The 22,923-nt window shown below is 43.2% G+C and overlaps 2 protein-coding genes across 2 annotated transcripts; both read right to left on the bottom strand.

Annotated features, from left to right (window-relative positions):
- Positions 1-211: 211 nt before the first annotated feature.
- On the bottom strand, positions 212-1,307 carry LOC130138441 (germin-like protein subfamily 1 member 13). The gene is made up of 2 exons (XM_056312616.1): positions 1,126-1,307; positions 212-943 (listed from the first exon to the last, which is right to left on the bottom strand). The coding sequence occupies exons 1-2, from the start codon at positions 1,241-1,243 to the stop codon at positions 390-392; spliced, it is 672 nt and encodes a 223-aa protein (XP_056168591.1). The 5' UTR covers positions 1,244-1,307; the 3' UTR covers positions 212-389.
- Positions 1,308-10,543: 9,236 nt separating this feature from the next.
- Positions 10,544-11,615, bottom strand: LOC115662855 (germin-like protein subfamily 1 member 13). The gene is made up of 2 exons (XM_030584942.2): positions 11,458-11,615; positions 10,544-11,275 (listed from the first exon to the last, which is right to left on the bottom strand). Exons 1-2 carry the CDS (start codon positions 11,573-11,575, stop codon positions 10,722-10,724), a joined length of 672 nt encoding a protein of 223 aa, XP_030440802.1. The 5' UTR covers positions 11,576-11,615; the 3' UTR covers positions 10,544-10,721.
- Between the last annotated feature and the right edge of the window lie 11,308 nt (positions 11,616-22,923).

Raw genomic sequence — 22,923 nt, forward strand, 5'->3', positions numbered from 1 at the left:
TTCAATGATCATTTCGAGGCTGATCTGAGTTCCCAAGTCGTCGCAATTATTTTCACTGAATTCATAGATGTCTGATCAAAATCTATGTTTTGTTTCAGATATGAGTTTGCTTAGCATTTGACTCCTCTCGAATGAGAGATATTCCATAAAACAAGGAGGGAGGGAGAGACGGAGAAAGAATGGGAGAGGGGCTGTGGTGGTGGTGACGGAGTTTCCTGGTAAACGATCTTTATTGCTCAATAATTCATAAACAAGGTACATAGATTCCATATAAACATTGAGATAAATTATTGATTTATTCTTGGCAATCTCTCATGGAGAGTTGCAATGATCTCATACGCTATATGGCTCACATGCTTTGTGGGCATTTATCTGGTCATCTGCTCCATTTAGTTGTTGTCGTACCAAAACTTTGCCTGGAGGTCGTCGACAACTTTCTTGTCCACTTGGAAGGCCTTGGTGAGAACATCAGCAGAAATGGGTGGCTTCGATCCGAAGATGGAGTTAGCTATGATAATGACTCCTGGGTTTTGGCTGCTCAAACCAGCAAAGGCCAGTGCAGGGGTCTCTCCAGTATTCAACTGGAAGTGAATGAGTCCAATTGGGAAAACAAACACGTCGCCTTGGTACAAGACTTTGGTAAAAAGAGTGTTGTTCAATTGGTTGGATGTGACGAAGCCGACAAGGAGTGTGCCCTCGACGACGACCAGAACCTCTGTGCCGCGGGGGTGAATGTGGGGAGGGTTTAGACCGCCAGGAGCAAAGTCAATGCGAGCCATGGATATGCCCAAAGTATTGAGTCCTGGAAACTCGAGGACTGTAGCAGGTGTGACGAAGGATCCAAGTGGGTTTGCAGTATTCCCAGGGTTTCTGAACTTCATAAAGACGAAGTCATCTGCAGTGGCTTGCTTAGGGTCCTTGCAAAACTTCCCGTTCACAAACACTGCATAAGAAAACAGAACTCATCTAAATATGCATCACTCAATATGCGATGACTATTAGACTAGTTATGATAGGTAACAATGTTGTCATGCTACCAAAACAAAACCTTTTTGCGCGTTCAGTGTATAGCATCATTAACCAGAAGAAAACAGAATGTCAATAACACTAGAATAGAGGTTCAACCTGCAGACTTCGGGTCATCAATGGCCACGCATATGTCCTGAAGAGGACTTGGGTCATAAGCAAAGGCAGTTGCAGTCGCCAAAGCCAAAATGAGAAGGCTTATGGGAAGGGACTTCATTGTGGGCGGGAGGTAGGGCTTTGATCGCAGGTTCTATTTCCTAGCTCAGAGTATTATTGCTCGAGGGTGGAGTGAGGTGCCTTGCATCCTAATATGGTCTCTATTTATAGATGACAGTTGCTTGACCAGGTATACAATTTACACGACCAGTTTTCCTGCGGATTACCATGCTGTCAAAGGTTTGATCTTTATTTCCCCTTCTTAATTCAAAGGGTTAATACCACGAAAATCTTAAACTGGTACACGTGTGACACATTTACCTAAAACTATTTTTTTGACTATAAAAAACCCCGAACTGGTACACCTGTGACAATTTTACCCCGAACATACCACAAAAAACCCCAAACTGGTACACATGTGACAATTTTACCCTGAACTAATTTTTAATATTATTTTTTAAATTTTTTTGAATTTTTTCTTTTCTTTTTTTTTCTTTTTTTTTTTCTGCACGTTCAACTTTGGCCGGTCGCCGGTCCGGTGACCGGCCAAAGGCGGAAGTCAGCGTGGGCGGCCCTCGCCGGCGTCGGGCGGCCCTCGCCTGCATCGAGTGAGGGCCGCCCTCGCCGGATCCGGCGAGGGCGACCTCGCCTCGCATCGAGTGAGGGCCGCCCTTGCTCGCGCCATGCAAGGGCCGCCCGACGCCGGCGAGGGCGGCCTCGCCCGAGTCGAGCGAGGGCCGCCCGACGCCGGCGAGGGCGGCCTCGCCCGAGTCGAGCGAGGGCCGCCCGACGCCGGCGAGGGCCGCCCGAGTCGGGCGAGGGCGGCCCACGCCGGATTTTGCCTTTGGCCGGTCGCCGGACCGGCGATCGGCCAAAGTTGAAGGTGCAGAAAAAAAAAAGAAAAAAAAATTCAAAAAATAAAAAAAATAATATTAAAAATTAGTTCGGGGTAAAATTGTCACATGTGTACCAGTTTGGGGTTTTTTGTGGTATGTTCGGGGTAAAATTGTCACGGGTGTACCAGTTCGGGGTTTTTTATGGTCAAAAAAATAGTTCGGGGTAAATGTGTCACAGGTGTACCGGTTGGGGGTTTTTTATGGTCAAAAAAATAATTTGGGGTAAATGTGTTACAAGTGTACCAGTTTAGGGTTTTTCGTGATATTAACCCTAATTCAAAAGAATGGACTTTTCTATAACCACTACCGTCACGTGGCAGTCAGTTTGATTTTCTCATCTCCAGCTTAAACAATGGATATTATCAGCTATGGAAGTGCTCATTCATGACTATTACAACCTTGCATCATTCCTCCTTCACCGCTTCAGCTCTTCAGCATCAATTTGGAGCAGCGTGATCAAACAAGGACTGCTCTCTGAACATAGTTTCATGCGTCTGAAGTGGATTGAAGTGACCCTCGCTGGAGTAGGAAAGCTCTTTTCACACTTATCTTCACCGTGATAATTTTGAGGTTGCCGATATTCCCTTTCAGTAATAGTTAGGGGATTTCATCTGATTTAACATGCCAAACGCTGAACTTAGTAACAATGCACATGGCAGTGATTCACGCTACCGTTGCACAAAACATCATACGTTAAGTACCTTCGATAAAAAAAAAGTACCTTTGGATACACAATGCGAGCTCATAATGTGAGATTTTGTGGGACTACTGCCAACTGCTCTAAAAGCTTAGGCTAATAAATGAAGGTGCGGTTTATTAATTAAATATTCTAACACTCCCCCTCACGCTTAGTCGAGTCTTTTTCCCTAGTACTAGGCTTGGAAATATTGAATTGGGAAAGCAAGTGGGGCCTGAAAAGATTCAAACTCAGGATCTCCAGCTTTGATACCATATGAAATTTTGTGGGATTACTGTTAATTGTTCTAAAACTAATAGATGAATGCGTGGTTTATTATTTAAATATTTTAACACATAACTCATGTTAATTGATGCTCATGTGCAAACTTTGTCTCTTTTGTCCGCAAATGGTTAATGGTACGTTAGAAATAAGAAGCTGTTGTCCAAAGTTGCGAGTGCTCTGCAACCTAATGAGCAGAAAGGTTTTACAAAAGTTAGAACTTGTAAGCAAAAGTGCTTGCACGTAAGAAGGTTGGCGTCTACCTCAGCGATTTTCAGCCAAAATTAATTGGATGAATTCAATTGGCAAAACGTCAAAAAGTTTATGATTCAATTGGAAAAATTGAAAGGTTTAGGACTAAATTGACAAAAGTGTAATAAGTTTAGGACTTTTGGACAATTTTCCTGTTATATGGCCCAATTACTCTGTCATCTTTTCTCTGATCTTGCAAGACCAATCAGAGGATAGAATGAGAAACTTTGTTTTCAAGAATTAAAAAGTATTGTTATTTAAAAATGGTAGAAGGTTAGGAACCCTTGCTTTGGCAAAGTGTTGCTAGCCCTTCGCCATCCAAGAGAGCACTGGTAGGCCTTCATTGTGCACGTGCGGTGTCTAGGGCTCGCCAGCCCCGCTGAGGAGTGGCTACACTGGCTAGGGCTCTCGAGCCATTTTTCTGCAATTTGAGGGCTCATGATCCCTTTACCTTGCTCTGAGGGTTGTGTTGAAAGCCCTCCCTTACCTTTATTAGGGTTGATGGTGCCCCGGCGACGATTGACCCTTACTACTGGAAATACTAGGAGGCTGTGACCCTGCTAAAGCATGGCCTAGGCCCAACGAGGCCTCAAAGAGTGCCAGGTTGACCCTACCCCATCTCGACCTTCTGTGTGCATGCTCTCTCTCGATTCACAAATCTTGTCTTTGGTACTTTTGTGTTTTTTATTCTAGCGTGGGCCCAGAGCAACACTTTATCATAAATGCTTTTGTGTTTTTTATTAGATCACCGGATGACTCAATCGCACAAATATGCTTAAGTTAGAGACTACATTGCATAAAAAGGCTGTAATGGATCATGTCACGCCCCGAACCTTACGAGCGCGCGACAACCCAACCGAGATCTATTCAGTGCGACGTCCCAGGATGCGTCGCCGACCCAAAACCCAACAACAGAGATCATTGCACATGCGGAAGCAAACAAACACCCGTACGATGTAAAACATGATAAAGGATAGCCATCGAACAACAACCATCATAAATATATACTTGCATTAATAATAGGGATTTACAATATCCAATGCAAAAGAAATACACATATAAACCAAAATGGGTTAACAACCACTAACATCAAAAAGCGGTATGTGGTTCAGGGGTCAGGGTACTAAACCTAAGAAGGGCACCTATCCAAAAAGTGTCGGCCTTACTCTACTATGGTCGGGGATAAACCCTAGGGCATCCAGTCTGAGTCAGATTCTGAGGACTCAGTCGAGTCATCAGACGACTCAAGCTCAGAATCCATCGAATCCGGCTTAGACTCGGCGTCCACTGACTCCCCTCAGGAATCACCCTCCGGCTCTAGCTCCTGCTCCATGGGCTCCGGCTTCGGCTCGATGTCAGACTCCCAGTCCATCGGCTCCTCTCCCTCGGACTCGGCATCCATCTCCAAGATGATGAGTTGGTCGCCGAAATCCTCCTCAGGCGTGGCAGCGGGGCTCACGACCTCTCCATAGGCGGTCTGCGGATCCGGCTGGCCTAATATGTCGAACGGGACTTCGAAGGTCCTAAGAGGTCCATGGGTACCGAACTCGTCCCGAAAACACCACGCAAGATAGGGATGGGCCCTGAGATGTGGCACGCCCTCATCGACCTATACTATATTGAAGTACCTAACATACGACTCCCCGTTCCCTACGGGGTGTACCGTCACCTATCGCTCTATGCGATACGGGATCCCAAAACGGAGTGGCGCATCCACCATCTCAAGGTCGGGGGTCTGAAAAGTGGGGTTTAAACAACAATGAGAATAAATCTCAGCGAGTAAGCCCCCTAGACCGAAACTAGGCTAACATGCACCTCCCGGACAAGTATCAACTAAACACACAGTTGAGCAATCACATGACTTAGGCCCTCGGGCCCAAATCAAGCATATAGTGACCCTGCAGGTTAGGCACATAATAATAATAATACTATGCCCAGCAATGCACATACACATGTCAATTGGCCACTGTCACATGCCACACACATGTTTGCACTCATTTATGCACTCTTCGCACACTTGCCAATGTCATGCTTATGCTTGCACAATTCAATGCACACTTGCACACTTGCACACGTGCCAACTTTCCATTTTCCACCGACCCGTGTAACACGCATCAGGTCCGATCCGCGTAAAACGCATCAGGTCTATCACTCTTCGATCGATCTCCGGCCCACGTTAAACGCATCAGGCTCATGACACAACCCGCATGTGGGACGCCTCAGATTGGCCATCTTCCGGTAATCTGGGCATCGTCCCGCGTTAAACGCCTCAGGACGGGTTCATTACCCCGCGTAAACGACGCCTCAGGGCTTATGTGATCACACGAGCGCAACTCACCAATTATTATCTGAACCCCGCGTAAACGACGCCTCAGGGCGATTTAGGTGATTACATGCTCATGCCATTCGTGCACATTCACAATATGCACATGTTATGCCAATGCTTGATATGCACAAATTATGGCCATAATAATCACACTCGGGCACTCAATTTAAATTGGCCGCATGCTCGATTTATGCCACCGCATGCTTAATTCACCTCTTAGCATGCCCAATGGATCAATGAATTCAAACAACCACAACATGTACTCGGGCATCTGAATTCATGCGATTAATCAATATAATTGAGCACACTCAAGGGCCGCCATGCCCCCTCAATTCTCAGTCACACTAGCACTCAACATGACATTGCATAATCAAGCATAATTCACACCCAATTCAGCCACCACATGGCCCAACCAATCACGCATGGCAATTCACGAACAAACCACATATGAGCCGCACAAGGCCCAATTAAAACCCCAATGGATAACCACTTAATCAGTCCATCCTAGGCCACTAATCCATCTCCAAATCATCACATTAGGCTATTAAAATTACCACAAAACCAGCCAATGCTCAGCCCACGAATTGCACTCATTTTAACCCACATATTAGCCCAATTCAAGACCACAATGATCAACCAATGCTCAGCCCATTCTAGGCCACCAAACCACATTTAAATCATCACACTAAACTATCAAATCAGCCACAAAATCAGCCCTAATCATCCCACACTAATTAACCCCTAAAATACCCTAATAACCCCTAAAACTTGTCTAAAGTGCACATAATCCTAATTAAGGGTTAGGGTTTCCACTCACTAGGTTTAAGGCTTCAAATGTGGACTGAAGAAGGAGAGAAACGGGCCAAACAGTAGCTGGATCAAATTGGTTCGGCGGCGGCGCTCCGGCGTCCTCACGACGGCGCTCGGCGGTGAACGGCGGGCGGTGGTGCTCCGGCTGAGCTGGGCGGCGAAGGGCGAGATGATGGTGATGGTGATGGTGCTGAAATGAGGAGGCAGAGAGAGTGAGAGAGACGGGTTGGTCGGGTGAGGATGGTGGCGCACGGCGGTGGCACACGGCGGCGGCACCGGCGAGCGGCATCGGCGTGCGGTTGCTCCGGCGGTGGCTGCTCCTCACGCGGCCAAGGAAGAGAGGAGGGAGAGAGTGAGGCGTGAGGGAGAAGGGAGAGGCCGGTTGGTGATGGTGAGAGTGAGAGTGAGAGGAGAGAGAGAGAGGTTTATGAAAAAATGGGTTGGTGGGGGTTGGTGGCCTACCCCACTCAAAATGTCTATCCTACCCACTCCACTCACAAGATGATCCAAGGGCCACAATTCAAAGGCCAATCACATCCAATCAAGATCTAGGGCCAAGATTCATTCTTACACAAAATATCTATGGGCACTTAGGGAATTGAGCAAGAGTGATGGGGGCACCAATGTCCAATGAATTTTGGCACTAATAGGGCTGAATAAACCAATTAAAAACCTCTAAAATTCGGAATTAACACTTAGTACCTAGGGGCAAAATGGTAATCTTCCATTTTCGGTCCGAAATTCCATTTTTCGACTATATCGATCCCAAATATAATTGGCCACATAAATACGACGTTGTCCTTATAAAATAGTCGCGTACATCCATGAAATTCGATACTCAAGTCCGGACTCAATTCTACGATCAATTTCGCTCAAATGCGATTTTAGCGTCTCTTACTAACGGGCGGCTGTTTAGGGGTTACGCGTATCGACTTAGGATTACTCGAGTCGTGACGGTCTCGACTTCCAAGAGAACGCGAGGATTATCGCTAGTTCCAGGGGTCGCGATCGTTCGGAATAAGTTTGGGATTGTTTGCCACACGTACTCTCGATCGTGCGGAATCACCCGCGTTCCGATCGTACGTCGTTGGCTAAACTAAATCCGTCACCCTCCTTGGATCGGCCCACATTGGTACAAAATATTCCCTCATCGTTTCTCGGAATCGGACTCGATTCGCGGTCGAGTTCTTAGGTCCATGTACCGTTTTCCTAGTTAGCCATTCCCTATTGGTCAGTATCCCGAGAAGGATCCGTTCCGGGCGAGACTTACTAAAATGAAATGAGAAATACACATCTATTTCATTGATCACGAAAGTGGGTCGAATTCAGGATGTTACAGATCAGATTGCTCAAACAAGGATATTTAAAGGAGTAGACTGTAAGTAATCCCCTACATGAAGTACTAAAAAGCTAATATTTTAAGGCGTTCATCCAAGAGTATTAGTGAAATAGGTTTTAAGTCAGATACATGTCGAGGTGAGAGCAATTAATTTACTCAGTTGATACTAAACTTGTTGGCTTAAGTTTTTGTTAAAGGTGAGTGTTGAATAAGTTAGAAAGCCTACGTGGGCTCTCTCCAGGTAATCTACTTGATGAGGCATGGCGACAAGTGCTCTATTTGACAAAACTACAAATATTATGCAAGTTTAGTTTTAGACACAATGGACGAGTCATTCCACAACAACTACAAGCACGGGTCCATTACTTTGATTTCCTGTTCCTCAGATAAAGAAATGAACAGCAACCTTCATGAAGCGGTGCGACGACCCGGGACTAAATCGATGTAGGCCAAGTCTTAAAAAGGAACATTCGAGCGATGGCTCTTATCAAAACCATTCATGTACCAATGTGGGTGATTTGACGTGATCTAGGGGCCAAAAACCGACCCAAGTAATCGAGAGGACCCTAACCATGTTTATCTTATATAATTGCTATCTGACACCTTTTCGGGCTCAGCTTGTTTGAGTAAGGACTGATACAATATTGTCTCAGCAAATGTTGTTGAAAGGGTCAATCTTCATGTCTTAGGAACATGTGCTTTCACATTCCTAAAAGAAATAGTCTCTGGTTGCTAATTTTTTTTTTTTTGGTAAGGAGTCTGGTTGCTAATTTTTATCCTTGTTAAATTAGAAATTTGATCCACTCTGTTATTTGGAGGAAATTACAAAGAGTATTCAGAGATATGCTTGCTTGCAAAGCACTTCATATGTTGGACTAAAAAAGTATCTTATCCAGGACTAAAGCATTTCTTAAGGTTGTTTCACATGGATAGGCATTGTTAAGAAGGTTATCTCATATTATGTTGAATGGATTTTTAGATTGTCTTATAGTTTTTGGATTGGACTTGTAGATAGGGTCGAACGAGCCTGCTTGAGGATTAACATAATTTTTACTTTAGTTTTTTATGTTGTTGCAATTCGAAAATTTCTTTGAGCAAGGACGACCTAGCAAGCATGTGTTGATTAATGTACTAGAGAGAGAACTATGCTGGGAATACATCAAGGACTCAGGCAGAACACTGGACATGATTGTATTATCCTCAGTTTAAACCCAAGTCAAATTGAATAGAGATATGGCATTTCAGATTAAATAGTCACAATTCGATATCCATTTCATCCTTCTCAACACCGTTATGCTTTGGTTTAATTAAGAAATGCGCTACCGTTATGCTTTGGTTTAATCAAGAAATGCGCTTTCTTGTTTTTCACCTGAAAAAGCTTCAAATATGCTGTAGGTCCATTGGCGTTTGGCTCCTAAAATGTAATTTGAGAATCAATAGTTTCAATTTTTGTTTTATGCTTCACTTACCTCCATATAATGTAAGCCACAACAACCAGACCTTGGGAGTTTGCAAATTTTTGTAAACTATTCCTGCACACAGCACCTCGGGCAGTCCTCTTGATGAAGTAAATTGGGTCACTTGAAGCTTTTGGAAAGGGAAATGTAGAGGAACTTCATCGCTTTGTCTGGTGTAAGCATTGCATTACGATTCAATCATGTACTTCTGTTTTTTTTTTTTAATGTTTTTCATGCATTGCAAGGATGTAAAAACTGCAACACCAATCAGAGGCCAACCAATCGTGGTTCTGTTTATTAGATCCAAAACGAATATGTACTGGGGACGATGATTGAAAAAGAAATAAAACCTATAACATGGAAATAAAAAAGAAGGTTATTTTTCGACATCTGCTAACGAGGACTCCCTTATAAGAAATTGCAGAAGAAGGGGCAGATCTGTCAAAAGGCAGTTTGTACTTCTTAATATAACACGGTGAAATGGAAGAGTTGTTGAAAATGTGTAGATAATGGTGACTTTTAATTTGCATCTCTGCTGCGAGCTTCACATCCAAACCGTTTTCGATACAAAAAGTTTGTTGGATAATTGTCCTTCCCTACTAGCAAAGAATGGTAAGTTCTAGTGCTCTCTATTCTTTTCCGAACACCTGATCTATATAAAATATTGTAGAGGACATCGATTTGGTTATAGTGAGTCTTTGTTCCCCACTTCCTTTTGTTTCTTAAATTTCCATATTCTTCTTTTAATCAACTCCATTACCTAGAGTTATTTTAGGGAGTATTCTTTGCCTATGGCACAGTATCTTAGTGAATGGTCTTCCAAATCGGGCTTTTGGTTGAAACTAATCATGGTTTTGAAAAGGGTCTGAAATTCAGCATGGAGTGAAACACATGAATTGTAAAAGCTCCACCAAATTGCAATAGGACAGTTTTCACAGATATGCAGATGTCGAACTGTGAGAATACCGCATGTTTTCTACAAAATGACGATACATCCTGGTGAATACGAAACAAGTTGGCAACGAGGCAGCACGAAGGATTGCTTTTGATGACAAGTGGTGTGTGGACTGGGACTTCCTTTCCCTTGACTCCACAAAATTGGAGCTTGAAAAAGGTGACACCAATGGAATTTTTATGGATCCTTCTAGAGCTTTATCGAATCTCTATGCAAGTTCAAGCCCCGTAATGGAATGTGTCCAATAACCTTTTGTGTTCTATAAGATGGCAACAACATTTCAATGATCATTTTGAGGCTGATCAGACTAGTGAAGCAGGGACGGACAGAGAAAGAGAGGGGGGTGGGGTGCGGTGGTGGTGAAGGAGTTTCATAGTAAATGATCTTTATTGCTCAATGATTCATACAAAAGTTATATAAATTCCGTATAAACATTGAGATAAATTATTGATTTATTCTTGGCAATCTCTCATGGAGAGTAGCAATGATCTCATACGCTATATGGCTCACATGCTCTGTGGGCATTTTTCTGGTCATCTGCTCCATTTAGTTGTTGTCGTACCAAAACTTTGCCTGGAGGTCGTCGACAACTTTCTTGTCCACTTGGAAGGCCTTGGTGAGAACATCAGCAGAAATGGGTGGCTTCGCTCCGAAGATGGAGTTCGCTATGGTAATGACTCCTGGGTTTTGGCTGCTCAAACCAGCAAAGGCCAGTGCAGGGGTCTTTCCAGTATTCAACTGGAAGTGAATGAGTCCAATTGGGAAAACAAACACGTCCCCTTGGTACAAGACTTTGGTAAAAAGAGTGTTGTTCAATTGGTTGGATGTCACGAAGCCCACAAGGAGTGTGCCCTCGATGACGACCAGAACCTCAGTGCCACGGGGGTGAGTGTGGGGAGGGTTTAGACCGCCGGGAGCGAAGTCAATGCGAGCCATGGATATGCCCAAAGTATTGAGTCCTGGAAACTCGAGGACTGTAGCAGGTGTGACTTTTGATCCAAGTGGGTTTGCAGTATTCCCAGGGTTTCTGAACTTCATAAAGACAAAGTCATCTGCAGTGGCTTGCTTAGGGTCCTTGCAAAACTCCCCGTTCACAAACACTGCATAAGAAAACAGAACTCATCTAAATATCCATCACTCAATATGCAATGACTATTAGACTAGCTATGATAGGTAACAATGTTGTCACGCTACCAAAACAAAACCTTTTTGCGCGTTCTGTTTATAGCATCATTAACCAGAAGAAAACAGAATGTCAATAACACTAGAATAGAGGTTCAACCTGCAGACTTCGGGTCGTCGATGGCCACGCATATGTCCTGAAGAGGACTTGGGTCATAAGCAAAGGCAGTTGCAGTCGCCAAAGCCAAAATGAGAAGACTTATGGGAAGGGACTTCATTGTGGGCGGGAGGTACGGCTTTGATCTCAGGTTCTATTTCCTAGCTCAGAGTATTATTGCTGGAGGGTGGAGTGAGGTGCCTTGCATGCTGAGATGGTCTGTATTTATAGATGACAGTGCTTGACCAGGCATACAATTTACTCAACAAGTTTTCCTGCAGATTACCATGTTTTCAAAGGTTTGATCTTTATTTCCCCTTCTTAATTCAAAAGGATGGACTGTTCCATAACCACTACGATCACGTGGCAGTTAATTTGATTTTCTCATCTCCAGCTATTTTTGTTTTTGGTCGGTTCATCTGCAGCTTAAACAATGCATATTATCAGCTATGGAAGTGCTCATTCATAATTTTTACAACCTTGCATTATTCCTCCTTCACCTCTTCAGCTCTTCAGCATCAATTTCGAGCAGCATGATTAAACAAGGACTGTTTTCTGAACACAGTTTCATGCGTCTGAAGTGGATTGAATGGACCCTCTCTAGTCTCTGGAGTAGGAAAAGCACTTTTCACACTCATCTTCACCATGAAAATTCTTAGGTTGTTGATATTCCCTATCAGTAATAATTAGGGGCTTCATCTGATTTAACATCCCAAACACTGAACTTAGTAACAATACACAGCCGTGATTCACTCTTCTGTTGCTCAAAACTTGATACATTAAGTACCTTTGGATACACAATGTGAGTTCATAACTCATGATGAATCATTTAGTGTAGTTAGTGCCTTGTCCATTAACTGATGCTTTTGTGCAAACTCTCTTTTTTCCGCAAATGGTTAATCGGTGGTCAGAAATAAGACGGTGTTGTCCAAAGCTGCGACTAATGAGCAGAAAGGTTTTACAAAAGTTTGAATTTGTAAGCAATGTCTGTTTCCAATGGCTTCTAGAACTTATAAGACATTGCTTACTTGAGGATCAAGGGTGTGACTCTTTCCATGTTGAGCTGGTGGATATTACACAAGTCACCTAATTCTGTTGAAAAAAGAAGCTTAGGAAGGTTTAATTCAAAAGAGGTTTTCGCTATTAACAACAAAGAATTTTAGCTAATTCCCTTGAAACAACCAAATGTCCCTCTTCTGTTTTCAACCTCGAAGCTCCTCCACAGATTTTCTCAGAGAAGTGGGAGAGTTGTTAAAGAAGGGTAGATGAAGGCAACTTTCTAACCGTAATTGTCATGACAGATTTTGTGCTAACCATTTTGAGATGAAAGTTGGGAAGACAGTCCCGCTACCTTATATCTTTGAGTAATAAAATTGCTAGAAGCACAAAAGTTTTTATTAATTTAACGGTATATAATATTCCAATGGGCACCTGCTCCACAAAGCTAAGTTTGGAAGACTTATTCAGCAATAGTGAGTCTTCGTTCCCCGGTTTCTTACCTTCTACATATCGAATTTTTATTTCATAGAAATCTTGAGTTTTCTTCTTGGGGAGTATTATCCACGTACGGAAGTTTGACTACTTATTAGTTTTTCAGATCATACTTTTGGCTGGAATCGGTCTTTTACCTCTCTGATATTAAGATGCTTGCTCTGCTTATCCTTGTTAATGTTATCATAACACAAATGCACAACAGATGACTAAATGGTGTGAACATCCTGCATGCTTTATGTAACAATGGCATGATATACCAAAAAATCGGAAGCAAATCACCAACCAGGCAAGTCCTTTCATGGTGAAGACGTATTAGGAACACCTATTCCTGCATTTTCTCGAAAATGAATTATTCGTTTTTTTAAGGATGTGATATTTTTTCTGAAGAAATGGTCCGCACAATCCCGCTGCTGAGTCGACCCTGGACAGCTGAAACAGTGAAGTACAAAGAAAAAAAGAAAGACAGAGACATTATCAGAGACTATTATTCCCACATCAGATTCGTGCATTTCTCAGCTGTAACAGAGGAAATTTTACGTGATTGAGGTTTCGTCAAAGCAGTAACAGAACGATTCATCACTAAATTAAGAAATTTACTTGTGGCCCTAGCAAAGCAGACTAGTCAATTGGAGAAAGAAGGGGAAGAGTCGTTGAAAGTTCTCACACAGTGGTTGATTTATCTTTATCCCTCGGTCGGGATCATTATTTAACAACTCATGCACTCTCTTTTCTCCCATATGCACCAATAAAACTATTTGGCAGCATCCAATTTTGATTTGTTGTGATTGTGACCATTCGTCTTCTACTTTACATACTTTATTGGCACTGTCTAATCAACCTCTATAATGTTCTATCTGAATTGGTTTATTATATGGGTATTCACATTCAATGCGCGTTGACAAAATGCTCTCCATACTAGGGGTGAGCGATTTCCGGTCCGGTCCAGTCCAACCCAAGAATCGGGAACTGGACCGGGAGGACCGGTTCCCAGTTTCTAGGACCGGAGACCGGACGGGCTAATTTTGGGACCGTGGACCGGACCGGACCGTTGGTCCGGTCCAGTCCGATTCGTTTCCAATGGGACCAATTGGTAAAGGCAAGAGGGAACCGGGAAGCATTTTCAAGACCAATTTATGAAAGCATTTTTGGGTTGGTCCCATTGGAACCGAATAAAAATTAATTATCAAATGCTTCTTTTGTTATTTAAATATATATGTATTTAAAAAGTAAATAAATATATATATGAAAAAATTAAAAAATATATATATTTATCGATCCGGTCCGGTCCGGTTCCCACCCTAGAACCGGGAACCGGACCGCCCGGAAACCGATTTCACTTTTAGGAACCGGGAACCGGACCGATATTCTCGAGAACCGCACCAAACCGGTCGGTTCGATCCAGTCATGTCCAGTCCCGATTTGGGCGGTCCATCTTGCTCACCCCTACTCCATACCACCTTTATTTTGCTTTGAATTGCATAATATGTACTACTTGGGCTTATAGAAGAAAAGAAAAAGCCCAAGGCCCTCAGCCCGAATAAATCTGAAAATCTGTCCGTCTCCCTCTTGTAGCCCTCGTGAATTAGAAAAGTGATAGAGAACAGGAAATAGAGAACACGAACCAGTCATAGTAACACCTTTGTCCAGCTTCAAATTGAACAGACGACGGATAAGATTTTACTTATTTAATGCAAAGGGCTTCTTGTACATGTGGGATAGAGCCCTCATTAATTACACCGTTGTCTTCTCATTGGCGATGTTGAAGGCAATGTTTCGCGTCAACGTGAGATGAATCACACCTAGGGCATGTTGGTCTAACAATTCTAAGTCTTCTTTCGTGGTTGGATCTTGGTTTTGTCCCCACAAAGGCTAATGCAGGTTCTTCTAATACAGCAGATCCTTGATTTGTGTCTTCCAGATCCAAAGTCCTTGCCGTCGAACCAATTGGTTATTATCTTCCCTTCGTCCATCTTTGTCGCTCCTACTATTCCGCTAAACCAGGCTCTGATACTAGTTCTTGGGAAAAAGAAGACGGGCAATTTTGTTACATGGAAAACCGTTTCACAATAAAAAAGGAAATAACTATGGTGCCGCATTAGGCAATCTCTTCACTATTAGTATCATTTTAAGTTACAATTACAAGAGAAATACACCCAATATATAGCAGGAATTAGGGCATACAAAGTTATAGTAGAATATTACATGTGCGTCCTTAGCAATAGTACTTTCCTCTCTTTACATTAATAGTATTTTCTATTTTCAGACTCCACAACTCCATCAAAGGCTCAGCTTCCATGTATTGCCTCCAAAATGTCTTGAAAATGAATTTCGTGAGGAAAACATGCATGATCATTTTTGTCCCTCTTACCTGGTTGCTCTTTCCGGACAACCTATAAATGATGATTTGAGATTGTAAAACCGTATGCATCCTAATGAAATCATCTTTTACAGGAATTGACTTGTTCATCCCTTTTTTTGTAAATATGTGTATGACAGGAAGTGGCGATCGTAGGGAAGCCTTAAGCAAGCACGCTCCACCTCATAAGATGTCACACTCATAACTCAACAAGAACAAGGGCATGACACGGCTATCCTTTCACCAAAGGACGTAGCCTAAACATAACCAAAGCTTACCTGATATCAAAATATATGCATCCACATATATATGATAAATGTATATCTGGTTACAATATCATAGTTATCTACAATCCATCAAAAGGCTAAATACATAACTAGCAACAAGCTAACACTTAAGCTCCACAACTATGTCAAACTCATATAAAAAAGTTCCTATTAACAAAAAGTCATCCCCGCTACTGAAACTCTCACGCCCTACTTGCGACTCACTGAAGAACCTGAAAAACAAGTAAGATAAAAGGAATTAGCTATTACGGCTCAATGAGTAATACGTTTTTTCTAAATAGATCGAGCATCCATTATGCACACAATTATAAGACCAAACGAAAGCTCAATTAACTCAACTCCAGCATATGACAAACTTCAAGGTCAAAATACGTTATATACTACTTTAACACAACATTTCATAATAGGAAAGCTCGTTTCAATCAATAATATCAAAGAAGAAACCAATGGTCCATTCCACTGGTCAATCTCGTCGAAAAACACATGCCAATGGTCCATTCTATTAGCTAATCTTATGCTTAGAAATCTAACTATGATCACGGATAATATCCCGTGAAAAGCAACCAAGATTCCCCTCTTAGCAAGATCTCCACCTATTATAAGCCGGTGGCTTGGCCTACAAGGATATTCTAGACTAGTATGCGCATATCCACAACCCCTCTGGGTTCATAGAGATATTGAGTATCAAATACTTATCTACAACGATATCATCCACAATCCACAAAACCGAATCCAGAAATCATTTCGCAAACCGGTATATAATCCTTCAAAAACCACATTCAAAGTGAAGGACTCCTCATAAGTCTTTCTCAAAAGGTTTCACAAACTTATTTACATTCAATAAATTCAAGCCGAAATCAAAAACAATCTTCCATTTCAAATATACAAAATGGCAGTTTTATGCAACCAAAATGTCATTTCTCATATGATAAGATATCTATAGCATATCATTTTCTAAACATGATCTTACAAATTCAAAGAAGAAATAGTACCACTCACTTGGAAAGCCGAAAAATCAACTTATAGTAGTTACTCGAGTTGACACACTTAAATACCTAACAATTAATCGAAAAACGGTATAAAAAACCATGTAAAATGTTACCTCAACTACGACTCAGCTAAACTAGGCTTAGACGCTAACATAACGACTAAAAGACACCCTTAAATCACTCATCCAAAGCGATTATCCAAAACCGTCTGCAACGCGGAGCTTGAACGCGAAACTTGGTTGTCCCATAACTTTCTCCACGAAACTCTATTCCAAGCGAGCTTATTGTCAGAATAAAGCCCATTCAGAGCACTAGAAGATCCCCAGCTTGGCCATCCCAAAATCTGTCATGCCCCGAACCCCAATGGGCTCGTGACACCCCTTCCACGGTTGTATTGATCGCGACGTCCTAGGACGCGTCGCCGACCCAAACGAAACACCCGAAGTTGTACGCAAGCGGAAGCGAAATTTAAACAACCCAGACAATTAATAATGACAGCGGGGTAGAACAAGCACAAATCAATAAACTCATAACATTAGCTTGAGATCACAAATATTCATACATTAGGCCTCTAGGGTTAAAATCCACCTTCGTCATCAAAAAGGAACAGGTGGTCGGGTAGACTAACTGACTACACAAAAAAGGGCTCTACCAAAAAGGCTTCCAAACCCAGCACCTAAACATCCCTACGGCGCCCAGTCCGAATCGGACCCTGAAGGCTCCGACTCCGTGTCCAAGTCGATCTCGATCGGCTCCTCCTCATGCTCTGACACCATGGGCTCCTCCTCGGGCTCGGACTCCTCGAATTCTTCTTCAAGGTCGAGGTCTGCAGGGGCCACAGGTTCGGGTTCGGGCTCCGGTACTGGCTCGGGTTCTGGACCCGGGTTCTCTGGTGGGCTGTCGGGGTTCGTCACCTCACCATCGGGAGTAAACTTGTTCCAGGGCTCCCAATTCACCGCACCCTCGTTAGCATGCTGCAACCCCTCAAAACCACAGATTGGCCCAGTAGTCTCCAACCCGACATGATGGGACCAAGCCATATAGGTATGGCGTTGCAGGTCCTCTAATCCCTCATCTACCCAAACAGTGGTAAGATGCCTAATGTACGTCTCATCCGGGCCTACCGGATACTGGTCTCCTCATGCACCGTATGCATGGGGACCCCAAAACGCCGAGGCGACGACATGCTCAAGGTCGGGGATCTGAAAAGGTTTGCACTACAGCAATGAGAATAAATCTCAATAAGCAGACAACCTAAGTCCCATCTAGGCCAATACGTACCCATACGAGTCTAACATGCAATTCACTAGCCCACACAATCAATCAACACAACAAACTTACCTCGCCTCGAACTACGTGCCAACTCTGCATATTAGTCAATTCACCATAAAACAATAATAATACAAGAATATAACATCGCCACTCAAACGCCATAACCACGTATATTCAATCAATTCAATCACACTCAATTCGCATTCATGGCCGAGCAACTTTCCACGACCCGGGTCAACACCCCACAGGTCAGCCTTCCGATCAAACCAGGCTCCGTTCCTTGCTGGACCTTTCACACTTTCTCACGACCCACGTTAACACGCCTCAGGTCAGCCCTCAGATCAAGCCGGGCTCCGTCCCTCACTGGACATTTCACACTTTCACACGACCCGCGTCAACACGCCTCAGGTCAGCTCTCAGATCAAGCCGGGCTCCGTCCCTCACTGGACATTTCACACTTTCACATGACCTGCGTCAACACGCCTCAGGTCAGCCCTCAGATCAAGCCGGGCTCCGTCCCTCACTGGACATTTCATATGCACATACACCACATCACAATTCGCCATTCTCACACGTGGTACAATTTCAATTCCAATCACAACTCATCACACTAGCTCACTAATTCAACACTCAAGTCGGCCCAATCAAATGTCTAGTTCACCCACACCCGCCACGACAATTCGATTATTGCACCCACATAAATTAGCCACTAAACATGTCACAAATCACCCCAATTCAATCCACCAATTAACCACATTTATAATTTAGCCCTAACCCAAGTTTACTCACTAAACCGGTACTAATCACACCCTAAACAAATCTAAAAATACCAATTATACTAAGTAGGGTTTAGGAAGTCACTTACCTAAGTTTGGCCCGGGAAAAATCCACACGGGCTCAAAATGGCCCGGATGAACAGTAACGGGCTCGGCACGGGCGAGGGCGCGACTGGCGCGGGGCTCGGCCACGGCTCAGCACACGGCGCGGTGACTCGGCCACAACTGGGTACACGGCTCGGTGACTCGGCCACGGGCAAGGGCACGCTTGGGCACGGCCGAGCAGCGGGCTAGGCGACGGGCAGCGACTCAGTCACAGCCTGGGCTAAGCGGGCAACGGCTTGGTCACGGCCTGGGCGACTTGGCCGCGGGCTGGGCTGCTTGGCCGGCGAGCTGGCTGGATGGCTGGCCGGCGAGCAGGCTGGTCGACTGGCTGGCGGCGAGCAGCGGTGACGGCGACGCGGCGGTGACGAGCAGCGGTGACGGCGACGAGCCGAAGGGGAGCAGGGGCGGTGGAGGTGAGAGAGAGATGGGGAGCTGGGGCCGGAGAGGATAAGTTGGCGGCGACGGGGTGGCATGGCGCGGCGGTTGGCGACGTAGGCCCGGCCGGCGAGTGGCTAAGCAGCACCGGGCGAGCTGCCGGTGCGGTTATGAGCTGGTGGTCATAAGGGCAACGGGCGACGGTGCGGCTCGGCTGGGTGGAGCAGGGTGGCGGTGGCTGGGCTGGGGCGACGGTCGGGCGGCGAGCAGGGCAGACGGCACGGCGGTGGTCTGGCGCGGCGAGCGGCGCGGGATGGATGAGCTCAATCGGTCGGGTGAGCGGAGTAGATGCCGAAGCAGAAGCAGTCGCGGGCGAAGGAGAAAGGAAGAAGAAGAAGAGAAGAAAGAAGAAGAAGAAGAGAAGAAAGAAGAAAAGGAAGAGAGAGAAGGGGGGGAGGGGACGTTGCATGGGGCACAGAGAGAGAGAGAGAGAGAGAGAGGGGACGGGCGCAGTGTGGAGGGGACGTGCGCGGCAGAGAGGAGAGAGAGAGAGGACAAAAGTCAATTTTTGTCCTCGAGTGCGATCTAATGGTCACGGTTCAAACCCAAAATCGATCTAACGGTCCACGAAAATCGTAATTAATAATATAGGAAAAACGGCCAAAAGAAAATAACTAAAACACACTACGAGGGAGGTTTACTAGTCCAAATCTGCACCCGGTCAAAATTTCACTTTTCGCATATCTCGGGCAATATCGAGACTGGCCACAATAATATCGACACCGTTCACTTAAATTCGTCTCGGAACTCCGAGAAATTCGACACCAAAGTTTGGTCTCTAAATAACGGCCAAATTCGATCGAGTGCGATTCTAGCGAAATCTCTAATTTAAAAATAATAACTCAAGAGTGATCAGTTCCGGGCAAGATTTAATTATAAGCGCACTGACGAAATACACGTTTTATAAAATCCCAAAAATAGGCCGAAATTCGGAATGTCACAAAATCAAGCCGAAAAACGACAAAAATCGGCCTAAAAGCCGCTGGTCGCGCACTGTTCACTACGCGCGCTCAACTTCAAAAATTCATATCCAACAAACCGTAAGTCCAAATCGAGTTCTGTAAAATCCCACGACCCACAACACCCTAAACTACCAATTATATATATATGTATATATATATATATATATATATATATATATATTCATAGCTCAACAACTCAAAAATCGGACTTTGCTGCTCGAATAACACATAACTCCAAAACTTTTCCGATTGGACGAACGAGAGGTGCGAGTGCTTACCGGGCGTTGCATTACGAAGTCGAATCGGCTTGGTGAGACCCCCGCGGCGCAAAACCCTCTTCTCTTATCCCTTTTTTTTTTTTCTTCTTCTTCTTTCCTGTCCTCTCTTTTCTTCTTTTCCTCACTTTTCTTCTCTTTCTATGCGTGCTCTCAGCTTCTTAAAATGAGCCGAGCATCCACTGTTGCTTCCTTTGACTTTTCAACCATTTTCCTCTTTTTTTAACCCATATTTTACATAAGATAAAAAGGATTATTTGTTCCCAATTTGTACTCTTCTTGTTTGTCCGTTTAGTATCATCCCTTCTTTCTACCAGGCGGCAAAGTAGGGCAGGACATCAGCAAAATAAAAGCGGTGGATGATCACCCGACTTGAAAAATATGGTTTATTCCATTGCTGAACTTAATTCGGCTTCGCACAGAAATGACATGTCCTTTCTTTTTGCATAGAAAGGATTCGGATAAAGCCAAGGTCCACCGGGCAGACATGGCAGAAAAATAGATGTGGAAGTCATCTCACTTACATGGCAGTTGGCCTGATTCCCTCTTCTCCAGCTTACAGAATACATATTTATCAGGCATGAAAGTGGTCATTTCAATTATTACAAATATTGATTATATCTTTTTCACTATTTCAACTCTTCAGCATCAACACAGAGGAGCATCATCAATCAAGAATCATTTCTTCCAACAATTTCCTAGATGAAGAAAGATTGAATCGACGCACCGATCTTCACCATGAAAAATTTCAGGTTGCTGATTAACCCTGTTAATTGATAATTAGGAGACTTTATTTGATTTGACATGTCTCACCCCGATTCCTACAAGAACTAGGGAAATGACACGGTGTCCTTATACCTGAAAGACGCAACCTCAAACATTATTAACATTAACCTATAATCTGAATATATATCTCTATCTACATATATGATGGAACAATAATTTGGTTACAAGATTAGAGTTCTAAAACCCATCAAGATCTATATATCCCAAACTATGGAGTTAAACCTCAACAAATACCATTGTAGGCATGTCAAGCTATCAAAACTCATACTCACAACCCAACTACCAAAAGTTCCCTATTGATATCGCTCTTGTCATCGCTAGTCAAAGAACTTGAAAAAGATTGGAATGAATGGATGAATAATCACAGCTCAGTGAGAAGTAGCACGTATCTTTTCTAAGCAGATCGAACATCCACTATGCATATTTACAAAACAATATCAGAAACTCATTATTTTCAAATCTAGCATATAATATACTTACTAAGTCAAAGATGAGTCATTTCATGTCGACAGAGCTTTTTACTTATTAGAATTACACAATTAAATCAATAGCATTAAATCACATATCAATAATCCCTTTCATTGATTAATCACAAGCTCAATCCAACCATGATTATGACACAACGCCTTGTAATAAGATGACCAAGAATCCCCCCTTGGCAAGATTTCCATATATTATTTGTCGGTGACCGGGCCTAGAAGGATATCCTAAAACTAGTATGCATATTTAGAAATCCCTAACCGGGTTCATAGTGTTAATGAGCATCAAACCATTGTTCTCCAATAATCCACAAAACTTATACCATCTAAAAATTAAAAAATATTTTACAAACCAAATCATAATTCTTTCACAACTCTATTAATCAAATAGAATACATTTTATCGGCCATTTTGCAAACTATTTCAAAATTCACTTCATAAACTAAATTCACAAATCAATATTTATAATCTTTGGTAACACTATTCAAAAAACATTTTCAAATCATTCACAAATAATCGAAAAGCAGTAAATGCCCACTCTAGATTTTTAGGCAACAAATATGTTTTTTCATAACTCATGATATATCTAATTTCTGTCACTTTTAAAATATGAGTTTATAAATTTAAAAAAGAGATAGCACTGCTCACCTGAGAAAGTTTAAACACAATCACGAAAGTTATCACGAGTTGATGAACTTGAAATCCTATCAAGTAAAACACCACCTCAATTATGAAGTGACTAAACTAAGCTTATTCGCTAACAAAACTACTTCTACACACTAACAACACGATCGTCCAAAGCCGATATTTGTTGCCGTTTGCTACACGGAACTTGCTCCCAAAACTTTAAAATTTATTTTAATCAAGAGTTTAGAATTGATTTTCGTAAAACCTCACGACTCCACAAAGTCCTGAACTATCATTTCCATATAATTGCATAGTTTAACAAATGGCTTGGATCCATACCGGTCGTTGCAAAATCGAGTTAATCCGGTCGAGATGTCCGAGGCGTGTAAGCGTAAAGTTTTCTCTCTTTCCTTTGTTCGTTCCTTTGTTTTTGTATCCTGAAGAACTTCTCTTTGTCCTCTGTTGCCTTCTCATCTCTCGGTTAGGGCCGTCTTCTCTCTCTCTTTTTTTTTTCCATAATTTTAGTGCCCTCATCGATAGGGCAACTTCTTAGGCGGACTTATGTAATTTGACTTGTCAAAGTCCACCTGTTCCTCATGGGCATTAGATAGTGGCCACCTATGAAA

Source organism: Syzygium oleosum, unplaced genomic scaffold (genome assembly GCF_021117445.2).
Source record: "Syzygium oleosum isolate NSW1041296 unplaced genomic scaffold, Sole_v2.1 Sole_v2.06, whole genome shotgun sequence".
NCBI lineage: Eukaryota > Viridiplantae > Streptophyta > Magnoliopsida > Myrtales > Myrtaceae > Syzygium > Syzygium oleosum.

What these genes read in the sequence shown, in the direction of transcription:
- LOC130138441 (XM_056312616.1), bottom strand. Translation starts at nt 1,243, where the DNA reads ATGAAGTCCCTTCCCATAAGCCTTCTCATTTTGGCTTTGGCGACTGCA. An exon ending in TGATGACCCGAAGTCTGCAG is followed by an intron (nt 944 to 1,125) that starts GTTGAACCTCTA and finishes TTTCTTATGCAG; the next exon opens with TGTTTGTGAACGGGAAGTTT.
- LOC115662855 (XM_030584942.2), bottom strand. Translation starts at nt 11,575, where the DNA reads ATGAAGTCCCTTCCCATAAGTCTTCTCATTTTGGCTTTGGCGACTGCA. An exon ending in CGACGACCCGAAGTCTGCAG is followed by an intron (nt 11,276 to 11,457) that starts GTTGAACCTCTA and finishes TTTCTTATGCAG; the next exon opens with TGTTTGTGAACGGGGAGTTT.